The sequence below is a fragment of the Zonotrichia leucophrys genome, chromosome 5, assembly GCF_028769735.1.
Source record: "Zonotrichia leucophrys gambelii isolate GWCS_2022_RI chromosome 5, RI_Zleu_2.0, whole genome shotgun sequence".
Lineage (NCBI taxonomy): Eukaryota > Metazoa > Chordata > Aves > Passeriformes > Passerellidae > Zonotrichia > Zonotrichia leucophrys.
The window spans coordinates 43,748,300-43,771,910 of NC_088175.1; the positions used below are offsets into that span (position 1 = coordinate 43,748,300).

Genomic DNA, 23,611 nt, shown 5'->3' on the forward strand with positions numbered 1-23,611 from the left:
CAGGAAGCAAAATGAAGGTGAGAATTTTTTTTCATAACCACTTTGTGTTTTGAACTTGCAAATCATATTTTTGTGGTTTTTAATTTTTAAGGAAGATGCAAAATGTGAAACAAATGCATCATTTATGAAACTAAAGCTGGACTAAGATATAGAGGTAAAAGCTAATGCTAATGAAGAAGAGATGGAAAATGGCACTATTTGATGAAACATTCCACTGAAAGCAGCAGAAAAACACACACATACTTAGGGGTCTAATCAGAGGTACCAGAGAGGCAAATAGAATTTTTTTCTTTCCATTTCTATGGCTGCACAGTAAAATGTTTGCCAGCTATGAAAAATCAGCTAAACTTTCAACACACTCTAAAGCAAACTCAACATTCTTCCATTATACAGAAATCCCACTACTTTATTGTTCAAATGTAATTAAAAACATTCAAAATATTGTTACAGCATTTTTCTCTACTCTGTAAACACTCTGCAGCAAAAAAAAAATAATTTTGTTTCTTTTCTTTAACAGCTCATGGCATCTTTAAGAACCACTGATATTGTCATTTGTATTGCTGCCTGACTGGTTCTTTCAGCAATGAACTTCTGATTTTATTCAAGATGAATTTTATAGTATAACAGCAAAAAAAAGTACTAGCAAAATATATTAGTAAGCACATTCTCTTTTTCCATGTACCTCTACAGCCGTCCAACTGTTTCCAAACTCTTGTGCGTTTGTTAATTCAAAATTATCTGGAGTCCTCAGTTCATTTACTGTCTTCAAATCAAAATTTCCACACAGTCCAGTCAATTCTCCCTGAGGAAAAAAATTATATATACATACACATATATACATATTTATAAAAACATATTTTCACAAGATGAAATCCTGTCAGTCATAATCATTTTCACAACTTGCATCTTCAGCTGTTTAATTATAAATGTCATATTTTGATCCTTTTTCAGCTAAATTTCTGTCAAAAGAATTCAGCTTTTCAGTCAGAAGAATTCCGTAACAAAGCTATGGAGGATATTTTATTTTGGCAATGTCATTATTTTGCCTTTTCAGTTATGTGTCCCCAAGCATTTAAAAAAAGAGATGACCTTTTTGTTCAGCAAAGGGAGCTGTTAGCCAGTTATATGTATTTTTAAGCATCAGTAAAATAACATCTGCTTCAGTCATGTAAGGAATGAGAGCTGAAGGAAAACTTTGCTCCAAAGATATTTGCCTCTGTTGTTACAGCAGTTACACAGAAAAGAGTAACTAAAAAAACGATAAATGAGAATGAATACTTTCATTGACAAGGTAGCTGAATGCTTCTTTAATTTATTTTCAACAGTCTATTCTTGGATTTATTAGGCCTTATTTAACAAGATTTACATAAATACCTCAAAGAAATGGCAAGTGTGTGGACTTCCACCTACCTGCCACTGATGCCCCATCTGCACATGAACAGTTGTCCTCTGATCCCAAAGAATGGTGATATGTTCATCAGGAAAATGAACAACAGTGAAAAATCCAGCTTTCCATAACTGCATTTTCTGTAGGCCATCTATGTAACTAGATAAGCTCTGTTCAAAATAAAACAAGGGAGCTTACAATGGAAATAATATCTTCATAAAATGTTCACTTGACAGGAAACAAAACATCTAAATGAAATTAACAACATGGTTCTCTGACACATCCAAAAACAGACAGAAGGCCACAAAGGGGAAAAATGTTTAAGCAAAATGGATTTTGGATGTGAACTGTATTGTATTTTCATGATTTTCTCATTTTAAAAGTTGATTTTACATCAAATTTATAAGATGGGTAATGGACTGAAGATTAGAATGTTAATAATTCGTCTGGGAGGTAGATGACTAGTCTTAAGGCTCCTGGTTATAATTTTCACTTAGTTATAAGTAATTCTGTCACAGTCACATGCTTTTTTTGAATATGGATAGGTAAAAAGGATGCATGAAGCAGCCTCTGGAAATAAGGAATTGTCCAAATATGTCCCTAGATCACAATCTTGTTTACAGCATTTTTCTCTCAATCCACTAACAATCAGATTGCAACTCATTTGTAGCATGGGCTAATATGTCTGGTTTAACTGCACAATATCTCAAACTTCCTTTCTACAGTCAGTCTATAAATGGTAAATAGTACTATTTATACTATAATTACTAATATACTAAAATACTAAACAATAACAGAATAGAGTTTGCAGTTTGGCCAAAACACAAATAAAATCCAGGCTGTGGAGGATACATTCCACAGGGGCTGCAATTTGTTGGGATTTTTTAACTGTATAGAAATATTCCTCCTATACATTCCAGACCTGACTAAGCTCTTAATTCTAGTACAATTACTAGCAAAACTCCCACTGACTTGAAAACACTTGTATTTCTCCTAAGATATTAAACAGGTAATAAATCTAAAGAAAAGAGCTACAGTTATCTCCTCTAACATTTTTGTTAAATACAGACAAGATTCTGTTTAAGGTTTCCACTGAAAAATTCAGATATGATCAGCATTCACTGTAAAGATATTTACATCTCTGCTACTGAAGTGGCACAGTAAGTTTTTGGTTATGAAAGAAGAAACACCCAGAGAAGTGCATATGCTGCTTTTTGATCAGCAGTAAGGAATGAAACTTACTGGATTCCCAGTTTCATCATCAAATACTAAAAGAGATTTTCCAACGTTAATGAAAATGTTTTTTCTGCAAATGATTCCAGTACTAAAGCAGTCAACATTCTCTATAACAATAGAAAGACTGGTTGAAGAAGTCCCCTGAAGAAAAAAAAAAGGTCCGTTTTTAAATATATTAATATACATATTGTTACATAGTTCAGATAGCAGAAACCTCAGAGCATGTTTATGTTAGGTATGATTCAAAGTCTAAATAATGCCAAAAATGAAAAAAACCCCAGGATATAGGACTCAATAAAATGCACAGACAGGAAGTAAACACAATGGTAGATATTAACAAGTAGTTTTAAACCCATTTTAGGGAGGTTTTACACAAAAGTCTCACCTTGACCAGGTAAACCTTACAAGTTCCCACAAAGTCAAAGGTGAGCCCATCGAAGGTGCGGTAGTGCCGGTCCCCGTACGCCGTGCACATGGACGGGCAAGGCTGGAAGCTGCACTGGAAGGATCCGTGCTGGCAAACGCTGAAAAATGCACCACCAATTATGGGAATATCAACTGCAAGCCCAGACAAACAATTACAGCTATTGCACTGAGAAGCAAAGAAACAAAAGCTGTGCAAGCGTGAGGAGCAGAGACAGAAGCATTCTGAAATGTTGGCTAGAAGCAGGTTGTGTCAATTAATTCTCTGGGGAAAAAACATCTAAGTTAATTCTTCCATGAGAATGTAAAGGTTCCAGAATAGACAGGTACCACAAAAAGTCCCAAAAATCCCCAAAATACAACCAAGAAAATCAACAAAATAAAAAATCCAGTGCAATGTGATACAATTTATACTGTAGTGCACACCAATAACATGCCACAAGGAGCCTTGTTTTTCAGCTTGTCACCACACATTTATCTGTACAAGCAAGAATCTTAGAGTCAAAAAGTAGCATGTCATTTTACTAGAGTCTGCATGCATTCTCTGCTTGAATGAGAATTTCACAGAATTACCAAGGAAACTTCAGCAGCACTATTTGGGTGCTTAGGTTCCTTAAAAGAGCCACATTTTTGGACTTACTCTTTTTCCAGATGTCATCACCCCCAAACACCAGCCTAAGAATTTTGGAGCTTCTAGAACAGTTCAAGTTATGTCTATGACCACCTTAAACATCAAAGGGTTTTCATCACACATCTACAGAATGACTGTTCAGACCTTGCTGAATTCCCTTTGCAGCATAAGAGAAGAAGTGGATTCTTTTTGCATAATAGGAGGCTTTGAAGCATTGGATATTATGTCTCTTTCTGAATCACCCTCTTGCAATCTAAATAATATTTTCAGAGATTATACAAGTTTTATAAATAATGGATAGAATTTCATTTCCTGCATCCATGAGCAATCATTACAATATCAATTCTGTGTTCCAAAATGACCCAGACACTCAAATTTTCCTTGATAAAGACAGCAAAGCTGGTGCCTCGGCATAGCTTTAGTATAGGTATCTTTATAAACGTAGGCTAAGCTAAACACAGTATGTGATATGATTTTGGTACATGCCTAAGTTTAATTAAAAAAACCCTATTTTTAATTTCCTCATTAAATAAATGCTGAATATTTTACAACTAAAGTCTTAACATGACTTACAGAAATACTGGATAAATCTCTAACATTTGACCCTCATATATTGAAGTAGCAGGAAATACAAAGTTTTCTCTCGGTATAAATTTTTGTCAGTAGAACTTTTCCTTCATGTTTCTATCACAATGCCAGTACACCACTTTTTTCAGAAGGGCAGCAAATATCTAGAAAATCTAGTAGCTCCAGCTACTGGTAGCATCAGATTTCGTCCAGTTCCCCTGGCAATTAACTTGCACCTACATGGAGCCATTGTCCAGGTTTTCCAAGACTCTGCTTATCCCAGCAATGATTTGGTCCACTGCTTGCATTTCACTTCACTACATGTATCAATACACTAAGCAGATGGCTAAAGTAAGTTAAAAACACATGTGAGAAGTGTTTGCTGTACCAAAGCACAAGGAAATAGCAGCAGGACTTGCTAACTGCAGTCACCTCAGTACCAAAGGAAGGAACCTTATCAAGCCGATGGAGAGAGAGGCAAACAGAAGAAATTATGTTTGGACTGGAAAACTAAATGCTGCTTCTCACATTCTCCTGAGACATTAGGTTTTAGTTTCACTCATGGCCTATTCAAATCTCCATACACTGATGCCTTAAGGGTCTCCAATGCACAGAAACATTGCTTAGCATGTAGAGCCCAGGGAGATCCTTTTCTTTTTTTCAGGAACACAGGGATAGTCAGAAGGAAGGGATTAAGAGTTACACGTCTTTAAAGTCCTCTACACCAGGCACATTTCATGCTAAGTGAACTAACATTTAGTTATCAGAATCTAGAGAGCCCTAGTTCAAAAAGCTGAGCTATCAGAACCTTCTAAACTTCAAATAGTTTTTTACACAGCGTATTTCCAAGAAGTATTTGTTAAAGAACACAGGAGGCCCAATTCAGCAGCCCACAGAGAGTGACTGGAGTTGCTCAATGGACTCAGCATGTCCAGCACATCTACTAGCACAAGCCCATCTTACCTGGCACAGCACCTCATCAAAAAAGTTGCCCTGATAGCCTCAACATTAGAACACTGCTAAATATTTCAGGTACTTGCACTGAAAACAAAACTTGGGAAAGCTAGAGCCACAGGTCACTCAGACCCCAGAGGTTGGGTTGAAAGTTCCTGTCAGTTCACAGGTAGTTTGCCAACTTTGAAGTTAATTTGTCATGTTATTGCTCAACAGATAAATCAATATTTATGTTGCTAACACCACACCAAGTATGAGTAAGATATTTATAATAAAAACAAACTAATTCAATGCACCAACCCCACTACATAATGACTTCTATGAGTGCCTAAGTGTGTTTGTTTGCACAGAAGCACTCTCATGCTTTGCACCTTTCCCTTAACACATGAGATACACACACTCCTACATACCCACTCAATAGACACAGATTTTATATGCTTTGTATCATGCCGAGCTTCTTGCAGGCTCCCCTCTATTTGTGAGCAACTAGTTGCCTAAAAGCCATTATCACTTAACCTGTCTGTGCTTCTGAACATGGAAGACTACAAAACCCATGACAACATTAACAATTTGCATGAATTAATGAGCCTGGCCTCAGGGAAAGACAAAAAAAAGGAGAAGGCTAAATATCCAGTGTCTTTCTGCCTGCATTGCTGCTGCCTTTGGTGAAGTCTCATACAGGTTAGATGGGATAAATTAATTCTCCCTGATGCAAGCAATCACACACCAGGCCCAAATGGAGAGGCCTTTGGAAACAAGGGGTGAACAACCCGGGTCGCTTTACCTGCCTGCCCAGTGGAGATGCCTTGTAAGTCGCTTCACCAGTCCACCAAAGGGCTACAAATCTCTTCTAGAGCAGCTACTGAGGACCTGACGAGAGGCAGAGGAAGGCAGTCAGCACAAGGCTGCAGGGGGCACGACATCCAGACAGGGCAGAGCCTGGTGCTGATGGGATGAGCCTTCCCTGGGCTGGGCTACCCTGAGCTATAGGGCCAGGAGCAGCAGGGGACACCAGTTAAATGCTCCTGGAAATCTTCAAGGAGGGCACAAGAAGAGGGAGCTGCTCTGCTGGGAACCTGGAGGCTACTCCTCTACCACAGCATCATGGTGCTTGGCAGTACAGCTGGTTTTTCTGAGGCTCTGGTAAGACACACAGCACTGCTTAGTGCCAGCCTGCAACTTTCAGCCTTGGCCAGAGAGCAAAACAGGCAGAGACTGCCTTAAAATGAGCTTGTTTCAGCATCAGGTAGGTGGGGTGTATTTTCACACTCCTGTGAAGTGAAGCTTATTAAAATGGCAGTAAAGCACATCCCACTGAGAGTGCTCGAGGAAACCTGGCAGGGTGTGTGCTGCATTTACAACACTGGATAGCAGAAGGAAAAAGGAATCTGTGTCTGCATGCGTTTAAACGATCCTATCAACCCTTTCCTACTGGAATTCTCCCTCTGAACACTGATTGATTCATCAGTTATCCACACACACAAAATCAGTGACCCATCTGTCAGTTTCTTTGCTCAGTACTCTCCTTAGTTTAACATAGTAGTGGATGCAGATTTAAGGACACAGGGCTACGTTCTGGTCTCTAGACTGCTCAGATTCAGTGCTAAATGTGAAAATGAATAAGTAAAAAGCTTTCCAACATGTCACTCAGGTGTAATATTGAAGGGATTTTACCCCTACTTTAGGAATTCTAGCCATGACCTTGAAAATAACCAAGAAAATAAAAACTCTAAATCAAGATTTTTAAAGACTAAAAAGATGCCAAATCACCATTATTTTGTTATTTAAAGCACTTTGAAAAAACAAAGCCTGAAGCAGTTTTAATAGTTCTTTGAACAAATGTAAAAATGAAGTCAAAGTAGATAATCTGCTGTGAAATTTATGATCAAAACACATGAAGGAAAAATAATCAACCTACAAATACACAACTAAAATGAACTCAAATAGATCCCCACTTACCATGTATGGCAGGCAGAAATGACTTTGTCACCTGGAAAATATTCCTTTCCTTTCCATGAGCATGGACATTCATCTGCATCCAAGCACATATCCCCATGTTTCACAAGACTATCAAAAAAAAAAAAGAAAAAACGTTAATCCAGCAGCAGCACAGCTGGTATCCAGAGACAAAAATATTTTCCTAAACTTGAAAGTTACTACCTGTTTTGTTATTGAGACACAAATAATATTTAAAGTCTTTTGAAACTGAAAAGGCACCATTTTGTTAATAACTGTGTGTGAGCAATTTGGTACCTTCCTTTTACATGTACCTGAATATTTTGTCTTTATTAGATGCCAGCACTTTGGGCACTAACCTTTTAATCACTAACCCGCGAAGACTGACTCATGAATATACAAATTTTAAGGTCAGGGAAACTATAAATTTCTAGAAATCCTCTAAATTCCACCAAATTTCTTGTAACTCAGCCAATTAAACTGTATTTGACTCAAGCCAAGAGATAATCCATGAGATGTCAGAGCCATCACAGCTCTTTGTTCTAGTGGTATGCACTCTTACTCTCCAAAATCAGGGCATATTTGGTCTAAGGTTTTTTAAATGAGGATTTCTTCTTGTCCTATTCTTTCCTATCATTGATTGAAAGAGTTTTATTTTACTGCAGTTTTTCTATAGCTGCAGTTACACCTCTTGCTCCATGAATAATTTAATATCCAAAGTGCTATCCTGACTACATGAAATTATTGTATTAATAGTTATTTCTGCACCCCTATGCAAGCAGAAATATTACAGGCACCTACATGCAAGCAATTACAAATATACTTAATTTTAATGACAGAAGTTTCCTCACAGTCTTCAAAGGAGATTTTCATCATACCATAGCTAACCATATGCATAGCTGTTGACAGTTTGACTAATGCTGTGAATTTGTGTTTATACAGAACTCCTAGACAAGCAGATAAAAATGGAAAACTATTAAAGAAAAAAGAAAGTGAAAAAGAACAGAGGAATTCTTGCCCAGAAAGACTAACTAAAGCAACCACTCCTAACTTTAAAGTCAAATGTTCATGGCTTTTTGATAATATTCAGAAAATCTGAAATTAGGAAAAAAGACAGAGATAAAGAGAACTCTCAAGCAGATTCCACAAATCAAGGTCATGAAATACACCAGAAGCACTGATTTATTTTATTAAACAATCTATCATTTCACCGAGCCCAGGAAAAATGCATTTCTCCCAAAAACCAATTCACTTTATCACAAATACGGCCATGGTATTGGATAAGCAAAGCAGTACCACTATGGGACCTGAGGGTCCAACAACAGAACAGCTGTGATGACAAATCCATCTCTCAAATGAAAGCTGTGAAACTTGAACTCCTGACAAGCTGCAGCAGTGTCCTTCACTCCAACTGCTGCAGCTCCAAAGTTGTTTTGATCCTGCCCCATTCCCTACAACACAAGAATCCAGAGCAGCTACCGTGCCAGTTCCACAGTGAAAGGATTCCTTACAGGCACCATGCAGTCTAGGGTTATCCTTATTTCTAATGTTTGAAATGTATTGGTATTGACAAATAAACAGTCTCTTCGAATGGTACTTTTGGGCAGATAATGTATTTTTTCTTCAAGGTAAGTTTGTTTGGAATCCCAGTACCTCTCTGTAGTAATAAAAATTTTGTACAGGTTTTTTTGTGTTCCTAACAGATTTATTGCTCCTGATGTTTAGCACTGACATAGCACTATGGATAAGATGTGGTAAGTGTGAGGTACATCCACGACAAACAGTGTAACAATGTTTTGTTTCCTTGCTATCCAAAAGGAAACGTTTCATCACTGAACCTCTCAAGAAATTCTATTAGCTCATTAGTGAGCTGGTAATTTGTATTTTACAAATAACATTGTACATTGTAATTTGTATTTGACTTAGACTCTTCTTATGTATCAGACAGAAATTTACATCTCTGTGAGGCTTATGAATGGGAATATGCAGAACACCATAGACCCTCCTCCCCCATGAAACTCAAAAACTGTAATTTTCCTCCAGGGTAGGTGAAGTGTTCTTTGTAATTCATACTTATTTCAAGCATTGTGTCACTTGGAGACAATCAACTGTGAGACTAAAATTCCCACTGGTGTAAAGCTGCTCAGAACTGAACAGGGCACATTCAGACACAAAGAGATCACGCTGACAAGGTAACACTAAATGCAGTTTTTTCCTCATGTTATTACACTGGATTTAAAAAAAAAGTGATAACAGCTTTCTCTCTTGTAAAGCCAGGCAAATGGATAGATTTCAATGATCTAAGAATTCACCACAAATACCCTACAGAGAGGCCTTGCACAGCTCCTCTTTGATGTATCAGACATTTTTCTTGAAGCTTATACTTACGGTCCAGCCTACAATGAACTGCAAAGACACATGGATGACTATCCCACTTCACCCTGCTGAACATTCACTTTCTTTATTATCTCATTATTATCTTGAGCTTTCTGCATTCACACACACAGAAATATTATAAATAATCTTCGTAAAGGCACCATTATAAGTAATGTCACCTGTGACTCAAACATTTTACTTCAGCAAAAAAAACAAATCTGGACCAAAACAATAAAAATATTTTTTAAAAAAATCACTCTCCCAGGTTCCAACAGAGCAGTACAGTCTCTGTCTTGCACAAGCTCCTTCCCCTCTCTTCTGCAAAATTCTACCATCAACTGATTTATGCATCCAGAAGTACTTTTGCTGCAACATGAAATTTACTCTCTGAAGGTTTCACAGATCATTCTACAAAGGTCTCTAATTTAAGCTCAAAGGGAAGCAAAAAATGAACAAAGTAATCAGCAGGGGGCATTTGATTTGTCTAACCAGAAAACAAGGTAAATTTTGAGAGAAAATCCAACATTAGTAACATTACTGTAGTGGATAAAGCCTTCCTTAGGGCTCACTCACTGTCTAGACAAGGAGAGTTAATATATTCCGGCTGTTTTCTTTTTTGTTTGGGGAGCTTCTTAAAATCTCCTCTTCCTCTTTCCCCTGGTTTATTAAACCAAAATATTAAGTAACTTTGTAGAATGCTTGGAAGGTTTTCATTATTCTCACTGTACCCTTCCATCTCTCTGTGTTAACACATTATTTTGATGCTTTAACTGAGAGTTTCTTTTGAAGCTTCACCCTGGATTGGAAACATTCCCACAGTCAGCTCTATCACCAGCACCAGAATTTTAGTAACTGACTATAATGGAAGTCTTCCTTTGAACTAAGTGACACAGTTCAATATTTCTCTTAAAAACAAGCCAGAAAGCAGAAAGTCATATGAAAACATGCTCCAGAACCTGAATGATACTGGTGAAGTCTTACTGTCAATTAACACAAATACAGGGAAAAAAATTAGAGATTTATGTGCAGCTGGTACAAATTAGAAAGTGAGAAACCAAGAAGGTTCATAAGAATTGCAAGACAAAATAAGGAACTCAAAAATATATTAAGGAATTTTGCAAGTCTGCAAAGCAGAAAGGGATGGAAAAGGACTGGATTATCTTGCAAAGGCACTGCAATAGATGTTTTCTTTGGAAATGAGCTCCTGCACCTTCAGCACGCTGTCTCAACTGCCATCAGAAGTAGAAACCAGCATAAAATCTCATGTGGATAAGTATTGGATCCTGAAACACCCAAACACAGTAACATTGCTACAGTCCTTGTAAGAGAAATCTATTTTCCTGAGGAAATTCTTAAGTGCATAGCCATGAAGGTATCCCCATGGGGTTAAGTCCTTATTTGCCTGGAAAACATGAAATCTCAACAGACCTCTCCAAAGCCCTGCCTAAACAAAAAGATTAAAAATGCTTAGCCTGATAGCAGCAGGGCCATCCAGAAGAGGGAATTTGGACAGAAAACGGGTTTTATTTTCACACTGATAATAATAGTGAATTCTGAATTTAAACTGAGGAGCAGTACATCTTCTGAAAAATTATACTAAACACACACCAAAAGCACAGGATTTTCATTTACCCTAAGGAGACTTATTTTAAGACATAACATGGTAAAGTTAATTACATTAATAATGAGTAGTTTTCTAAAAATATTTCAAACTCATCTGTATTCTTCCCATCGTAATTCTTCATTAATATAGTTGTTTGTCCATAGGTACATTTATAAAGACAGCAACATTGTTTTCTTTGTGAAAATTAGAAAGTTATGAGTTTTCTTTTTTTAAATAAAACCTTCCAAGAATGCATCTCAGCTTGTTATGTGTCACTTGATACATACCACAGAAATACAATAACTGAGAAAGATTTAGAAGGAAAATCTGGCATTATATTCACTAGCTACAAAACTTCATCATAATTACAGGATATTACAGCTTTGAATTTAATAACTCTTCATTAATATATTTAATGTGAGCAATAAGTGATGAAAAAAGGGAAAGCCATAAAAATTCTAATTATTCTATTAAATTTCCTCAATTTCAGCAAAGTCAAGTTTTTAGCACAAAAGATATTCTTCTGTCACAAACAATAAATTGTCTCCAGAGTGTGGGGGTGGGAGAAATGTACATTTAGGAAAAACAAAAACAGTCCTAAGAAAAAAATTTGAAGCATTTTGCTTAAAAAGTGGCCCACATAGTTGTAAACAATTAAACATTTGGTGCAAGGAAAAAAGGAAACTTCAATACAGTTGCATTGTGTTCTTGAGATTCAAACACCTACAGGCCATAAAAAATAAATACACACTTGGAATTATGGAGCACATTATGTTCTTAGTTATTCTAAAGTGGTGTTGGCTTTCTAAGATCAGTCTGTTCACACTAAATAAAATATTCAGTTGGGTATTGGATGTTGCTGAACAGTGAGAAATTAAGTGGCCTGGATGTACAGATAACCACTGCTAGCAGCCAGCTGAGAATTAACTTTTTATTCCCTTGCAGTACTGATATTGAGAGGGAAGTTTTAAAAAAGTCACCAAAACAAGGAGGAAACCACAGCCGGTTTTATGAACATGATTCAGAAGAGAAGCCTGGCTATGATTTAGAGTTCAAATAAAAGTTAGTCATGAAAATATTGAAAATGAATTTTTGAAATACTGCAAAGTTAGCAGAGGCTGCTTGATGTAGGTTAATTGTATAGTGGTTGGTTTAACATAGCTTTATAGAGGGAACAAAAACAAAAAGGAAAAAATGATGAAGATATAATAGGCAGATGTAACAGAAGCAAAAGACATCACTAATTGCATTTGGGACTATACGTATTTTAAGCTATTGACATAACTCAGAATTTGTATTTATTATTCATATTTAGAGGCTGGTGGGCCTTGTTTTTTCCAGCAAGATGGAATTATTATGAAATAGATATGAAAATTGCTAAATATTTCAGCTAATGGAAATAGGAATGGATAACATAATCTAAAATAAATACTGATGTACGTCATTAAACAATCTGAGTCAGTCCACATGAAAGCAACTGAATTCAAAAATCTGACAGGGCTCTTGTTAGACTCATTGCACCATTTAGGTTGGAAAATACCTCTAAGCTAATTAACTCCAACCAATGTGATACCCCATAAAACTATATCTACTGCAAATACAGCATGAGGTTTATGCTGTACACACCACAAAGTACAGATCAGTTAAATCCAACTCATGCTGCATTCAAAGGGTAAAATCCTGTCAAAGAGGGAAGTGGGAAGCACCTTCAGGAAAGTGCTTATCTTGACAGCAACACCAAGAGCAGGCTGTAAGCCACAATGAACAGAAGCTGTTTTGGAGATCATTACTGGTCTGACTGGAGACCAGAGAAAACCAAATGAGGAGGAGAGGCACAAACCAGCATAGGCCCATTTGGAGGAAACATGTCATACAGCACCCAAAAATGTAGGAATGTACCACTGTCTATTCCCCCTTTTCCTTTATTTCCTTTCTCCTTGTTTCTTCCGCAGTCTGATTAAGGATCCTGTCTCCATGTCAAATCATGCACATTTGGTATAGTCAAGGAGGAAAAATAATTTGATTCATAGAAATTTTGAAGCAGAAAATGTAATTCAAATATTGTACATGAAAAAATATGCACTGAAAGTGTATTACTTATCTTTTTAAAATGCAACATATAAATATAGAACATGTTCCTTTAAATGGTGACAGATGAAAATCAGTAAGAAAAAATATAGATAAAGTCTTAAAGATTACTTAATATGTCAGGCAAAGTAAGGTGAATCAATATTAGGAAGTGAGTTCCAGGAGAATTAATGTCTGATTTCAACAGCTTCTAAAATAGATGTAAAGTATATAATTAATTTTTGTACCATAAAAACTGTAAGCCATAGAATGATCTCCTGTAAATTTAAATATTTACTTAAGCATGGTTACTTGCATCTGATTTACTGGCTGTGGAGGAAAAAGAATGAAGCACAGCTGCACTTTGAGCACAAAAAAAGAAGGAATCCTAGAAGTAGTGAAGTATTTGAAAGAATATTTCAGCTTTCAGATGCTAGAAAAATGGATTGCAAAACAAAAATACTGCCCCCTCAAAATCTTAACACCTGTTCTGTGAAAAGAGGATCCTTTATTAAGTACCTTTCAGGGTATCACTGCAGAATAATCACCTCACTAAACAGATCAGGAAGGTCCTTCTGCCTCAAAAAATTGTAGCTTCCAACATCCCTACAAACAGGTTTCTTAGTTGGGACATATTTGCTTTACTTCCCTCACTTTTAAAATTATTTTACCTAAATCAACTGATCAAACACATTAAACTGATGTCATTGCTACTTAAATCAGCTTAGTTTACATGTAATGAATCAAGATAAACTGATGCAAGATCTTGAACAGGAACAAAAGCATGAATAAAGGAATGAAACTTATTATTTCAGGTAAAGGACTAATGTTAAGATCAAAGAAATTCCATGGCTGTTTTACCCTTTTAAAGTGGACAATGTTACCTCAGTTTTCTATTTCACCACTAAGAACTGATAGCCTAGAAAAGGGATTTCCAAGTTGCATAAATTCACAGTGCTTTTGAATCTTGCACTGCTTGAGAGGACATGAACACAGGATGAGGTACTGTATAAAGGTGATGGTATTCCACCCATTTTTCTCCTCCAAAAATTTAATTAAAAACTTTTCATTACTGTGCTGTACTGGCTTTAAGTTGCTGAATCTGCAGCATGAATCATTGTAGTGTGAATTCAGTGACTGACCTAAAACATCAGGGGTCTTCATATCCAACTTCTATCAAATGCATCTCTTACTAAAATTCCTAAAAAATTAGGATTCATAATCTAAATAAAAAACTTGCATATTTAATACATAGCATGAGTCTCTGACTTTTCCAAAAGCACACCAGAAAACCACACACCTTTAGGATCATCCTAATTTTTCCTAAAGCAACCTCAAATAAAAACAAATATATAAGCAATATAGGACCACTAGAGCTGAATATTTAAAAGATAGCAGTTTTGACAAGTTTGTAAGTGACTTAAATTTCTACTTCATCAGTACAGACTGACATTCCTAATTCAAACCTTAGGCTTACATCACTGTTTCAAAGTTCTGCCTTAAGCAGCACCAAGGGTAAAGTCCTGAAACACAAAAAAGTCTGTTTGCACATTCTCAAAAAAAAAAAAAAAAAACCAAACAAACAAAACAAACAAGAAAAGAAAACCAAATAATTTTGTTCTAGTATCTCTACAGGTGATATACTGTAGAAAAGAATACAGTTTGCTACTGTTACAATAAAGACAAATCATCTTAATTTTGTACTTTTCTCCCTAGGAAATCATAACACTTTGCCTCTTACAACCATAAAACCATATTATCAGAGTTTTGGGGTCACCAAAGCTCGACACTGAGTCTTCCAATGCTAAAAAAAAAAGTAATTATTTACATTCCAGATTTAAAATTCCATCAGGAAGCAGTCGAGATGACAAGCTCAGAGGTTATGCACAGCAAAATATCAGAGAACAAAATTTTTATATGATCTGAGCTGCCAGCCATACAGTGCTGCTGCAGGTAGCCTTGAAGTATGCCAGCCTGCTGGGTGAATTTCTGCAATTCTGAATATATCTGCCTCCACTTAATTTCCCAGTCTACCTTAGCACTTTTCAATATGGTACCATACTGTGAGTTCCATTAATTATAGGCTCCATTTCATATCAACCATCTCACATTACATGTTTCTGAATATTAAAGTAAAATCCCAAAATCCTGAGCAGCAATATTTTATCATGAGATGGAAATATCTACACATCACTCAGGATGAGTGCGCAGACTTCAGCTAAGCTATTTCAACAGTTCAAATGATTTGAGAGTTATAACACCAAAAACTTCTAAGGCTATGTGCTTAAGAAATTAAATTCCATCAAGACCAGCATAAGTTTAACACATTATTGTTATTTTTATAATCCAAATTCTCTCAATACAGGGCTTGATTCCACAACAGCTCATCTGTACATTATCAGCATAAATCCCCAAGACTTAAGAGATTCTTCTGAGGGAAAAAAATACTAAAAATTATGCCAATGAATGAATAAACTTATCTCCCTCAGCCAAATATTGAAATAAGATGCTTGATATTTAAAAAAAAAATCTAGATAAACAATTCAATTGTAACAGAGCAGATCAAATAAAATAATTTCAATGCCTTTTCTCTATTTTTTTTTTATCATATTACTATGAAGTACTTAGCTCCACTTGTGTCTTGGTTTAGCATTTATTATCACTTTAACAGCCAGTACAGTGGGGTAAGCCTTCACAAGTTTGATGCTCAGCCTTTGAGATCTCAAATTGTCCAAGTAGAATTAATTACTCAATCACGTTTGTGCAGCAAAGATGCAAATCTGTCTGTACTCACCCTGGCGGGCAGACACAGCCTGACACACAGGGAAGGTGTGCTGAGAAAGTGAGGTTCAGCAGCTGATTCTCACAAGTCCTCTCTCTGCTGAGCTCAGGATCCACTTGTGGATTACTGCAGTTAATATAAATCTGTCCAACTGGGCAGCTGTGTGCTGGGGGAAAATGGACAAATGCCTTACCTGAAATTTTGTGTTCTGTAAGTATGCGCAATAAGAATTTATAACAGAAATCATAACATCCAGCAATACTAGTAATTCACCAGTAATACTAGCAACATTCATTTGCCTCTCCTCGTACTATTTGGGGCAAAGCTAACCTTTGTTTGCCCTACTGAAGGTCTGCTGTTCATCATGCAGCTAAGCCTGTCTGCATTACCAATATTTTAAATTACTGGGGAGGGGAGAGGGAAGGTTTTTCAGATTTAACAGTATTTTGAACAGTTAGGCTGGTACAAAGCAAGAGAATTACTTTTAAACACACAAATAGGATCCCTTCTCAGAGCTTAATTTGTACACATCGCATTATGTATCTTCAAGACTGGAGGAAATTTATTCACTGGGCTCGAAGCATCTTGTCCCTCTCCCTTCACTCACCTATTATGTTGTTATCACAGTTCATTACTCCATCCCTGCAATGGCTGCAATAGAAATACACAAAAGTGTACTGAGAGCCAGGAACAGCTAAAATATATTAATATATTCTATTTATTAATGCAAAATAAGCCAAGAAGAAATCATTTTATAAATGTTTGCACTGAACATTATAACTGTCAATAAAGCATTGCCTTAACTCATGAAGAACATTAGTTAAACTCCAAACTTCTGCTTATGCATCATGTTATTAGGAGTTAAGATGCATGGGGTGACAAAAAAATACGTACATGAACATGCCCCCATACTGCTCCCCAGAAGACATTTCCCCTGCACAAAACAGTTCAAAGCTGCATAAAACTCAACCTAACAGGATACTGTGTGCAGGGAAGCACTGAGAAAACTAACACTGTCTGCCCCTTTCTAATTTGGGCCAAAATAGTCCTGTACTTTTCTAAAATGGTAGCAGCTCCTATTGCAGCTCATTGTCAGGGAAAACTGTAGCAGTGCTGGCTGAGTTTCAGGTCCTGGTCATCACTAAAGAACCAGAGGCCATGAAATCCAGCACTACTTTCCCATTCTTTTGCAATGGCTAAAAGAATTAGGATCCCCAGGATTCCTCTGGCTGGTCAGCAAATTCAGAATCAAATTCTGTATGGGCTACAGCCTCCCTGTGAACACATCTGGGGCTGTGTATGGACCCCAAAGCCCTGCAGGAAAAACACTCATGGACTGCACAGTATCACTCAGGCAAGAGGAAAAGGAGTACCAAAGGCAACTGAGAGGGAAGCAACTCAAAGGCTGATATAACATCAATGAAAATATTTTAAAGAACTTGTTGAAAGCAATAGAGCAGAAAAGCTATTCCATAGAGAAGAAGTTCCACTTTAAAAGTGGGAAGTTCCAAATAGGAAGCAATTAAGCGGAATAAAGCATGGGGAGGAAAAAATAAAGATCCTAATTGTTTCTAAGAGAACGTGACAGATAAAAAGAACACTTCATCACAGAGCATTTTTTCCAGTTCATCCACACATTTATTCCTACATGGTTCCTAATGCCTTACTTAGAATAAGGCAATTCACAGCAGCTGACAGTCTGTACTTGTTGCCATCTTATTGCAGGGGCTCCATACTGTTGTCTCCTTATCACTAGAGTTCCACACCTTCTGGGTGTTTTCCTGCGGCCAGCTCCTCAGAGCACTGACTCTTTCTCCTTCACAAAGCAGCCACTGACTCCAGTTCCCCTCTCACCCACCCCACTCTTTCATAGCATCTTCTTCTCACTGGTTACAGCTGTGGCCTCTGAAAGTCAGGCCATTTCCTAATCTTTGCTAATTGTCCCAGCTGCAACTCCTTAGGGGCAAGATTACTTGCTACACTATCTTTATTTTCTTATATTCTATCCCCCTACATGTACTTCTGCATTTGAAAGCCTTTCCTCTCAACAGATCTGTACGTAGCCTTATTAAAAAAACACCTCAAGTAAAAATTGTGACTCAAGACACAGATCTCTAATTCCAGCTAAAATCCTAGTAGTTATAAACCAGTTGATTAATTTTATTAACAGACAAGCTTCCAGATCCCAAGCAATTGCACTGAAATTAACATGAAGAGGATTTTTGTCCACAGCAATTTTTTAAAAACTACATTCGTGGACGATCACGTGATTTACATTCAACCATATATCCATCAGATGGGTCAGCAAAATCAGCTGAGCTAGACCTTTGAGAAGGAGGATTAAAGATTTACAAGGAGAAGCCCCTTCTTTTGGCTGCCAGGGCTGTTTGGCACATTTTGTTAACAAAAACACCTTGGGAGAGCAGGCAACAGTGCACTCAGCCTTTGCAGGGCCTCATATGCATGATGGGCTGCCTGGCACACTCCAGGGAATCTGCCCTAAGGTAAAAAAATAAGCTAACTTGTTGATGTCTTCATCAATTTATAACAGTCAGTATTTATGGACTGCTGACAAGAGTGAGAAGGAGTTTGCATGTGCTCACCAAGTGCCCCCATTGCAACAGGAGTCTGACAACCCCAATCTCTAATGTGGCCTTTGTAACAAACTCAAGTACTACACTGATCACAGACAATTTGGTCTGCTCTGCTTTTAATTATGTGCTGTAACAACTGATACAGGCAGTCAGAGCTCAGATATTATTTCTGAAAGCTTTTTATCTAGAGAGCTTGTCATCCACATTACTTAACCTTCCACAGACAGAAATAACTGCTGAAAAGGACGCAGCAGGCAGGAGCCAGGATCACCTAACAAACTTTCTTCTTTAATGTCAGGACTGCAATGATGCAAATGGAAGAGCAAGAGGACAAGATGAAATGCCAAATGGAAGGAACAATAACAGAGATGCTTATTTACCATTGACTGCAGCTGACCATTTTTTGTGTTGTTTGTTAGTTGATAAAAGCCACATTGCTCTTTTACAATGCTTCTATACTAGTGGAGGACAGATTCTTAATAATGCCTCATAAATAGATTTAGAATCTGGCAAAGGGAAAAAGAATAGCAATGAAGATCTATGGACAGTCAGGAAATGTCTGTGCTGTTCTGGAGCACTCCACATTAGTATGGATACAAGAAATTATTGTGGCTTTACTTTCTATTTTGCACTTCAATACATTGCATTACAAAGCAGAGCAGCCTGGAAAGCCTAAGTTCTAAAGGACTTTTGTCAAACACAGAGAACTGATGCAGATTTATTCTGTAAGTTTCACTTAAAATAACTAAAACAACTGAAAGAAAACCCAACAAACTCACTAAAATTATTTGAAAGAGCTCTTAAAAATATGACAATTTAGTTATGTGAAAACACAATTCTGTATCTCACCATTTGCCTAAAGATGTCATGACATTTTCTCCTGGGGGATAGTCAATTCCTTGAAAAAAACATGGGCATTCATTTCTGGAATAGAGGAAAAACATGTAACTGATTAACCCAAACAGAAAAAACAAGATTAAATTCTCATTGACTTAACTGCCTTTCAAATTTCAGTTGCCTTGTTGGTTTTGGTGTGGTTGTTTTTGGTTAGCAGGGGGCTTGGTAGTTGTTCGGGGTTTTTTTTTTTTAAATGCAAGCAATCGATCTCAGCACTGCTGTATAACACAAGCACATTTCAAACTAAATCATTAGGAAAATGAAAGCTTATGTTTTGTATCTCTTATGTGCCAAAAACCAGATAAAGTGACAACTAGCGCTGATGATGTTGGATGGGTGTCCATGTTATAGAAAAGCTATTTCTGGTCAACACAGACATCAGTGCTGTATAATTCTAAGAGACCCTGTCAAGTTTACATATGCCTATCATCTACAAGGGTACCAGTTAATTAGTTTTCCACTCTGACTTGCAAATGTGGTGGTCTGAAAGCACACAGTGAGCGTGGCCATCAGAACTGCAACTTGACCCACCGCTGCACGCATCGCTCGGTCCTGGCATCCAAATACATTCCAGAGGGACAAGCACAGCCTTCAACGCAGTCACTGCTGCATGTCTCTGGCACAGACAGTGCTTGGCAGGTCCTGCCACAGGTAGATACACAAGTACTGTACTCCTTTGTGTCTTCACATGAAAGAGCTGTCCAAACGAAACAAATCTCTCAAATTACGCTGCGAGAGACTCAAGGACCTCCCAACAGTTTTCTGATAAACATCTCCATTCTTTTGTTCCCAATCACATTAAATTCCACTAAAATTGCTATCTTGGCACTATGCTGTGTAAACTACACAGATGTAAATCCACAGTAATAACAAGTGCAATGATTCTGTGCAGGTAATCCAGATTTACACCGTGGAAACTGAACAGTTGAAACCTTTTTGCCTCCAACTCTGAAAGCAGTTGGCATTTGTGCATGGGCTTTTGGAAATGTACAGCACCTTAAAAGAAAATCTTAAAAGCTTTAAATGAAATGTAAACTTTGCAGATGTTGCACAATACACTATTAAATTTTCTTTTATATATATATATCTGTAGCTCATAAAGCTCTACTAAAAAAACACTGAAACATATAGCTCTTGAAATAAAACCAGATGAACATATTTTAAGTGCTACAAGCACGACTTTTTAAATATACTGTGAGAAAACTATACTTGTATCCAGAAAAGTAAAATAAAATGAAATGGCTTGAGTGACTCAATCATAAGTGGGCACAGCGATTCATGCCCTAACAATTGCAAACAAGGCAGTCTTGTCAGATATACATACAGATATTCCAGCTTAAGATTAGCTGGACTAAATTAATTCTCTTTATCGTGCATTAAAACACAGATAATTATGTGATGTGATGACAACTGCTAAATGCTAAGCTCTTGAATGCTCCTTAGAAAAGATTCTCAGGCTTGTTAATAGAGCCAGACCTACATCAGGGGTATCATTTTCAGATTGTTTTATAAGGTTTCCAATTCTATACTTTTTTTTTAAATGCATGTGAGGGCCCAACACACCCTTTCAGTATCTTTTTCATCACTAAAATTTAACATAAACTACAGAATTTAATATTATCCTTTGCTTGCGAGGATTTATGGAGTAGTCACAGACGTCACCTTTATCTATAAAGATACATGTAGTCTATAATGTTATATTCATTTTAAACTAAATAACACCACCAAGTTTCAACACTTGCTTCAGCACTTGGCCTATTTCAGTGTCACTGACAGTAAGAGAATAAGCCAAGAATGTCAGACAGCAGAAGTAGACCATAATCCAACTAAAATTGCTTAATACTTAATTCTTAACACTTTACTCTTCATCTTGTTCATTTAAAGAATTAGATAAACCTAGCATCTACAAGGAAAAGTAATCTATTTATGCAGTTCAGGAATAATATCTATATGGAATGAGATATGCAATGGCATATAATAAGGACGAACATATTTTGAATTCTGTACACATTTGAAGCCTTCTAACTACTTTAAAAATATTTGTAATATTTCATACATCAAAGAACTACAGAAAAGGAAGAATTCCCTAAAAACGCTGGTACAAATTCTATCTTGACAGAAAATGCTTTTTAAAAAAAGAGCCTTGCCCTGTGTGCAAAAGTTCATGCTTAAATTAATCCTTTTCTCATTTAAAGTCCTGGATTGATTTAATTTTATTTACTGATTGTCTCTAAAGTCCTCAGGCAGTAATTATTCAAGTCTAGAAGTGACAGGAAACTCACCACAATCTGGGACAGCTCCTCTGAAATCTATTACAATTCCAAACCTTCGGCAGTGATGAGCGTAATGGGCCAGAGCAGAGCAAAAACAAGTCTGTCCACATTTGCAAGTGTCTCTTCTGCACTGCTCAAAATAGGGAACAGGACTCAAATAGGGGTAGCATGGAGCAAAAAGATCTTTCGTAAGGATGCTACAAGCTTCCGCTGCATAAGAGGCTACACAAATAACAGATTAAAAACTGTTTCAGTGAGGAAGTTTAAAGAGACTTGGAACAAAAAGTGTCTTCTACACAATGCAACCAATCATGGTTATATACTATTGCCACATAAATATTTTTGTCTTTGTTACCTACACAGCTGTACAGAAGGACTAACATTCCTGTCCCAATCTGTTACCAACAATGCAGATTATTAGCACTGCACATGGTGCACTCAAGAGACAAGCGATGTTGTAGCAGGAGACATGACAATTCCCTAGCACTGCTGAAATCACAGAAGAAACCTTAATAATCTAGCTCTGTGTCTTTACAAGTGTTTAGTGTGACTACAAGTGGTAGAAATTGTGCAATAGATATAACTGATGACTTAGTGACCATCTGTGGTCCTCACAGCATCAGCCACCTGCATGTTATCCCAGCTGGATAGTCCCTTTCTAATTCTATAGGCTGGCAATGTGTGAGTACCTTTCTCCTTATTCTCTTCCATAGTAGACAACTAAATCAAGTATTTCTTTTTTTCAGTATTCTCAAAAATGAATACTGCAACAGTTTTAAGTCTCCATCTTAACTAGCAGCATCAACACAAGACATTCCACCAAATTTTAATGCATGTCTAACTAACCACAGTGTAACTGCAAACCAGAAATAAAAATGAGGTATTTCAAACACCTCTGCAAGTATTACAAAATCCTCAAACTACACAACGTGATTTTTTTAAAGGGATTGAACTCACCTGCCTCTATACTATCCCTAGGTACTCATTTCTTTCATGGGTAGGTCTGGTTATTTCTGTACCTGATCCAGCTAGGAAAATGGGCCCAGGTGTACTAAGCAGAAATGCATTTGTCAGTGAGAAGCTGCCCTGGCTGCCCACCTGCCTGCAGATGAACATCACACGGATCCACCTGTGAGCTGTCGTGCCCAAGGACACACCCTGATGAAGTCTTCCAAGAGTTTCCAAACAGCTCTGGAGTGCTTTCTGTTACTCCAACAGGAGATCTTTCACAAAAAAGAAGTCAGTCAGAAAAAGTACAGTGAATTTGCAGGATGATCTCAGTTTTTACACCCTCCGATCCAAGCCCCTCTTTTACTATTTCATATTCTCATTCACTCTTCCATAAAACTGTAATCGTAAGTTTCAGGACTCCTTTTTTAGCAGGTAGAGGTGCAAAAAAAAAAAAAAAAAAATCCCCTAGAGACTTTTTAAGGAAGAAAAGACAAAAAGAGACCAAGTTCCATTTTTATAAGAAAGCAGAGAGCATCACTGTCCTCACTGTCCTGAAAGTTTGAACTCTTATTTGTCTTTTTGGCTTCTTAGTGATATCTGATCCATTTTTAATCTCTCCTCTACCTTTAGTTTCCTGTCTGTTGCTGACTTCCCAAGCCCTTTACTCCTTGTAGGAAAGAAAATAAAAGAAACCCAAACCTCCAAAAATATAACTGCAAATGCAATTGAACAGATACCTGTGAGGCCTAGGAAATAGAAGCCGAGCAACAAAGACTTCGATCAAAATAACCAAGGCACAGTAATGTTGTACAGAAAGAATGATCAGAACTGTGCATTTAAATACAGAACATTATATTTGAGGGGAAATATTGCACGAGGCACATAGTTAAGAGTATTGCCACTGCTAAAGCAGC

General features: G+C 37.0%; 1 protein-coding gene across 1 annotated transcript in view; it reads right to left on the reverse strand.

The window, feature by feature from the left end:
• Positions 1-23,611, reverse strand: part of OTOG (otogelin) — a 91,956-nt gene that overhangs the window by 42,442 nt on the left and 25,903 nt on the right. Inside the window, exons 18-28 of the mRNA XM_064713871.1 lie at positions 22,845-22,969; positions 21,756-21,968; positions 20,005-20,170; positions 19,426-19,500; positions 16,590-16,633; positions 15,995-16,148; positions 7,158-7,265; positions 3,009-3,147; positions 2,630-2,764; positions 1,411-1,557; positions 683-802 (exon numbers count right to left, since the gene is read on the reverse strand). Of these exons, the coding sequence (XP_064569941.1) occupies positions 683-802; positions 1,411-1,557; positions 2,630-2,764; positions 3,009-3,147; positions 7,158-7,265; positions 15,995-16,148; positions 16,590-16,633; positions 19,426-19,500; positions 20,005-20,170; positions 21,756-21,968; positions 22,845-22,969 (1,426 nt within the window). The remainder of the gene's footprint in view (positions 1-682; positions 803-1,410; positions 1,558-2,629; positions 2,765-3,008; positions 3,148-7,157; positions 7,266-15,994; positions 16,149-16,589; positions 16,634-19,425; positions 19,501-20,004; positions 20,171-21,755; positions 21,969-22,844; positions 22,970-23,611) is intronic.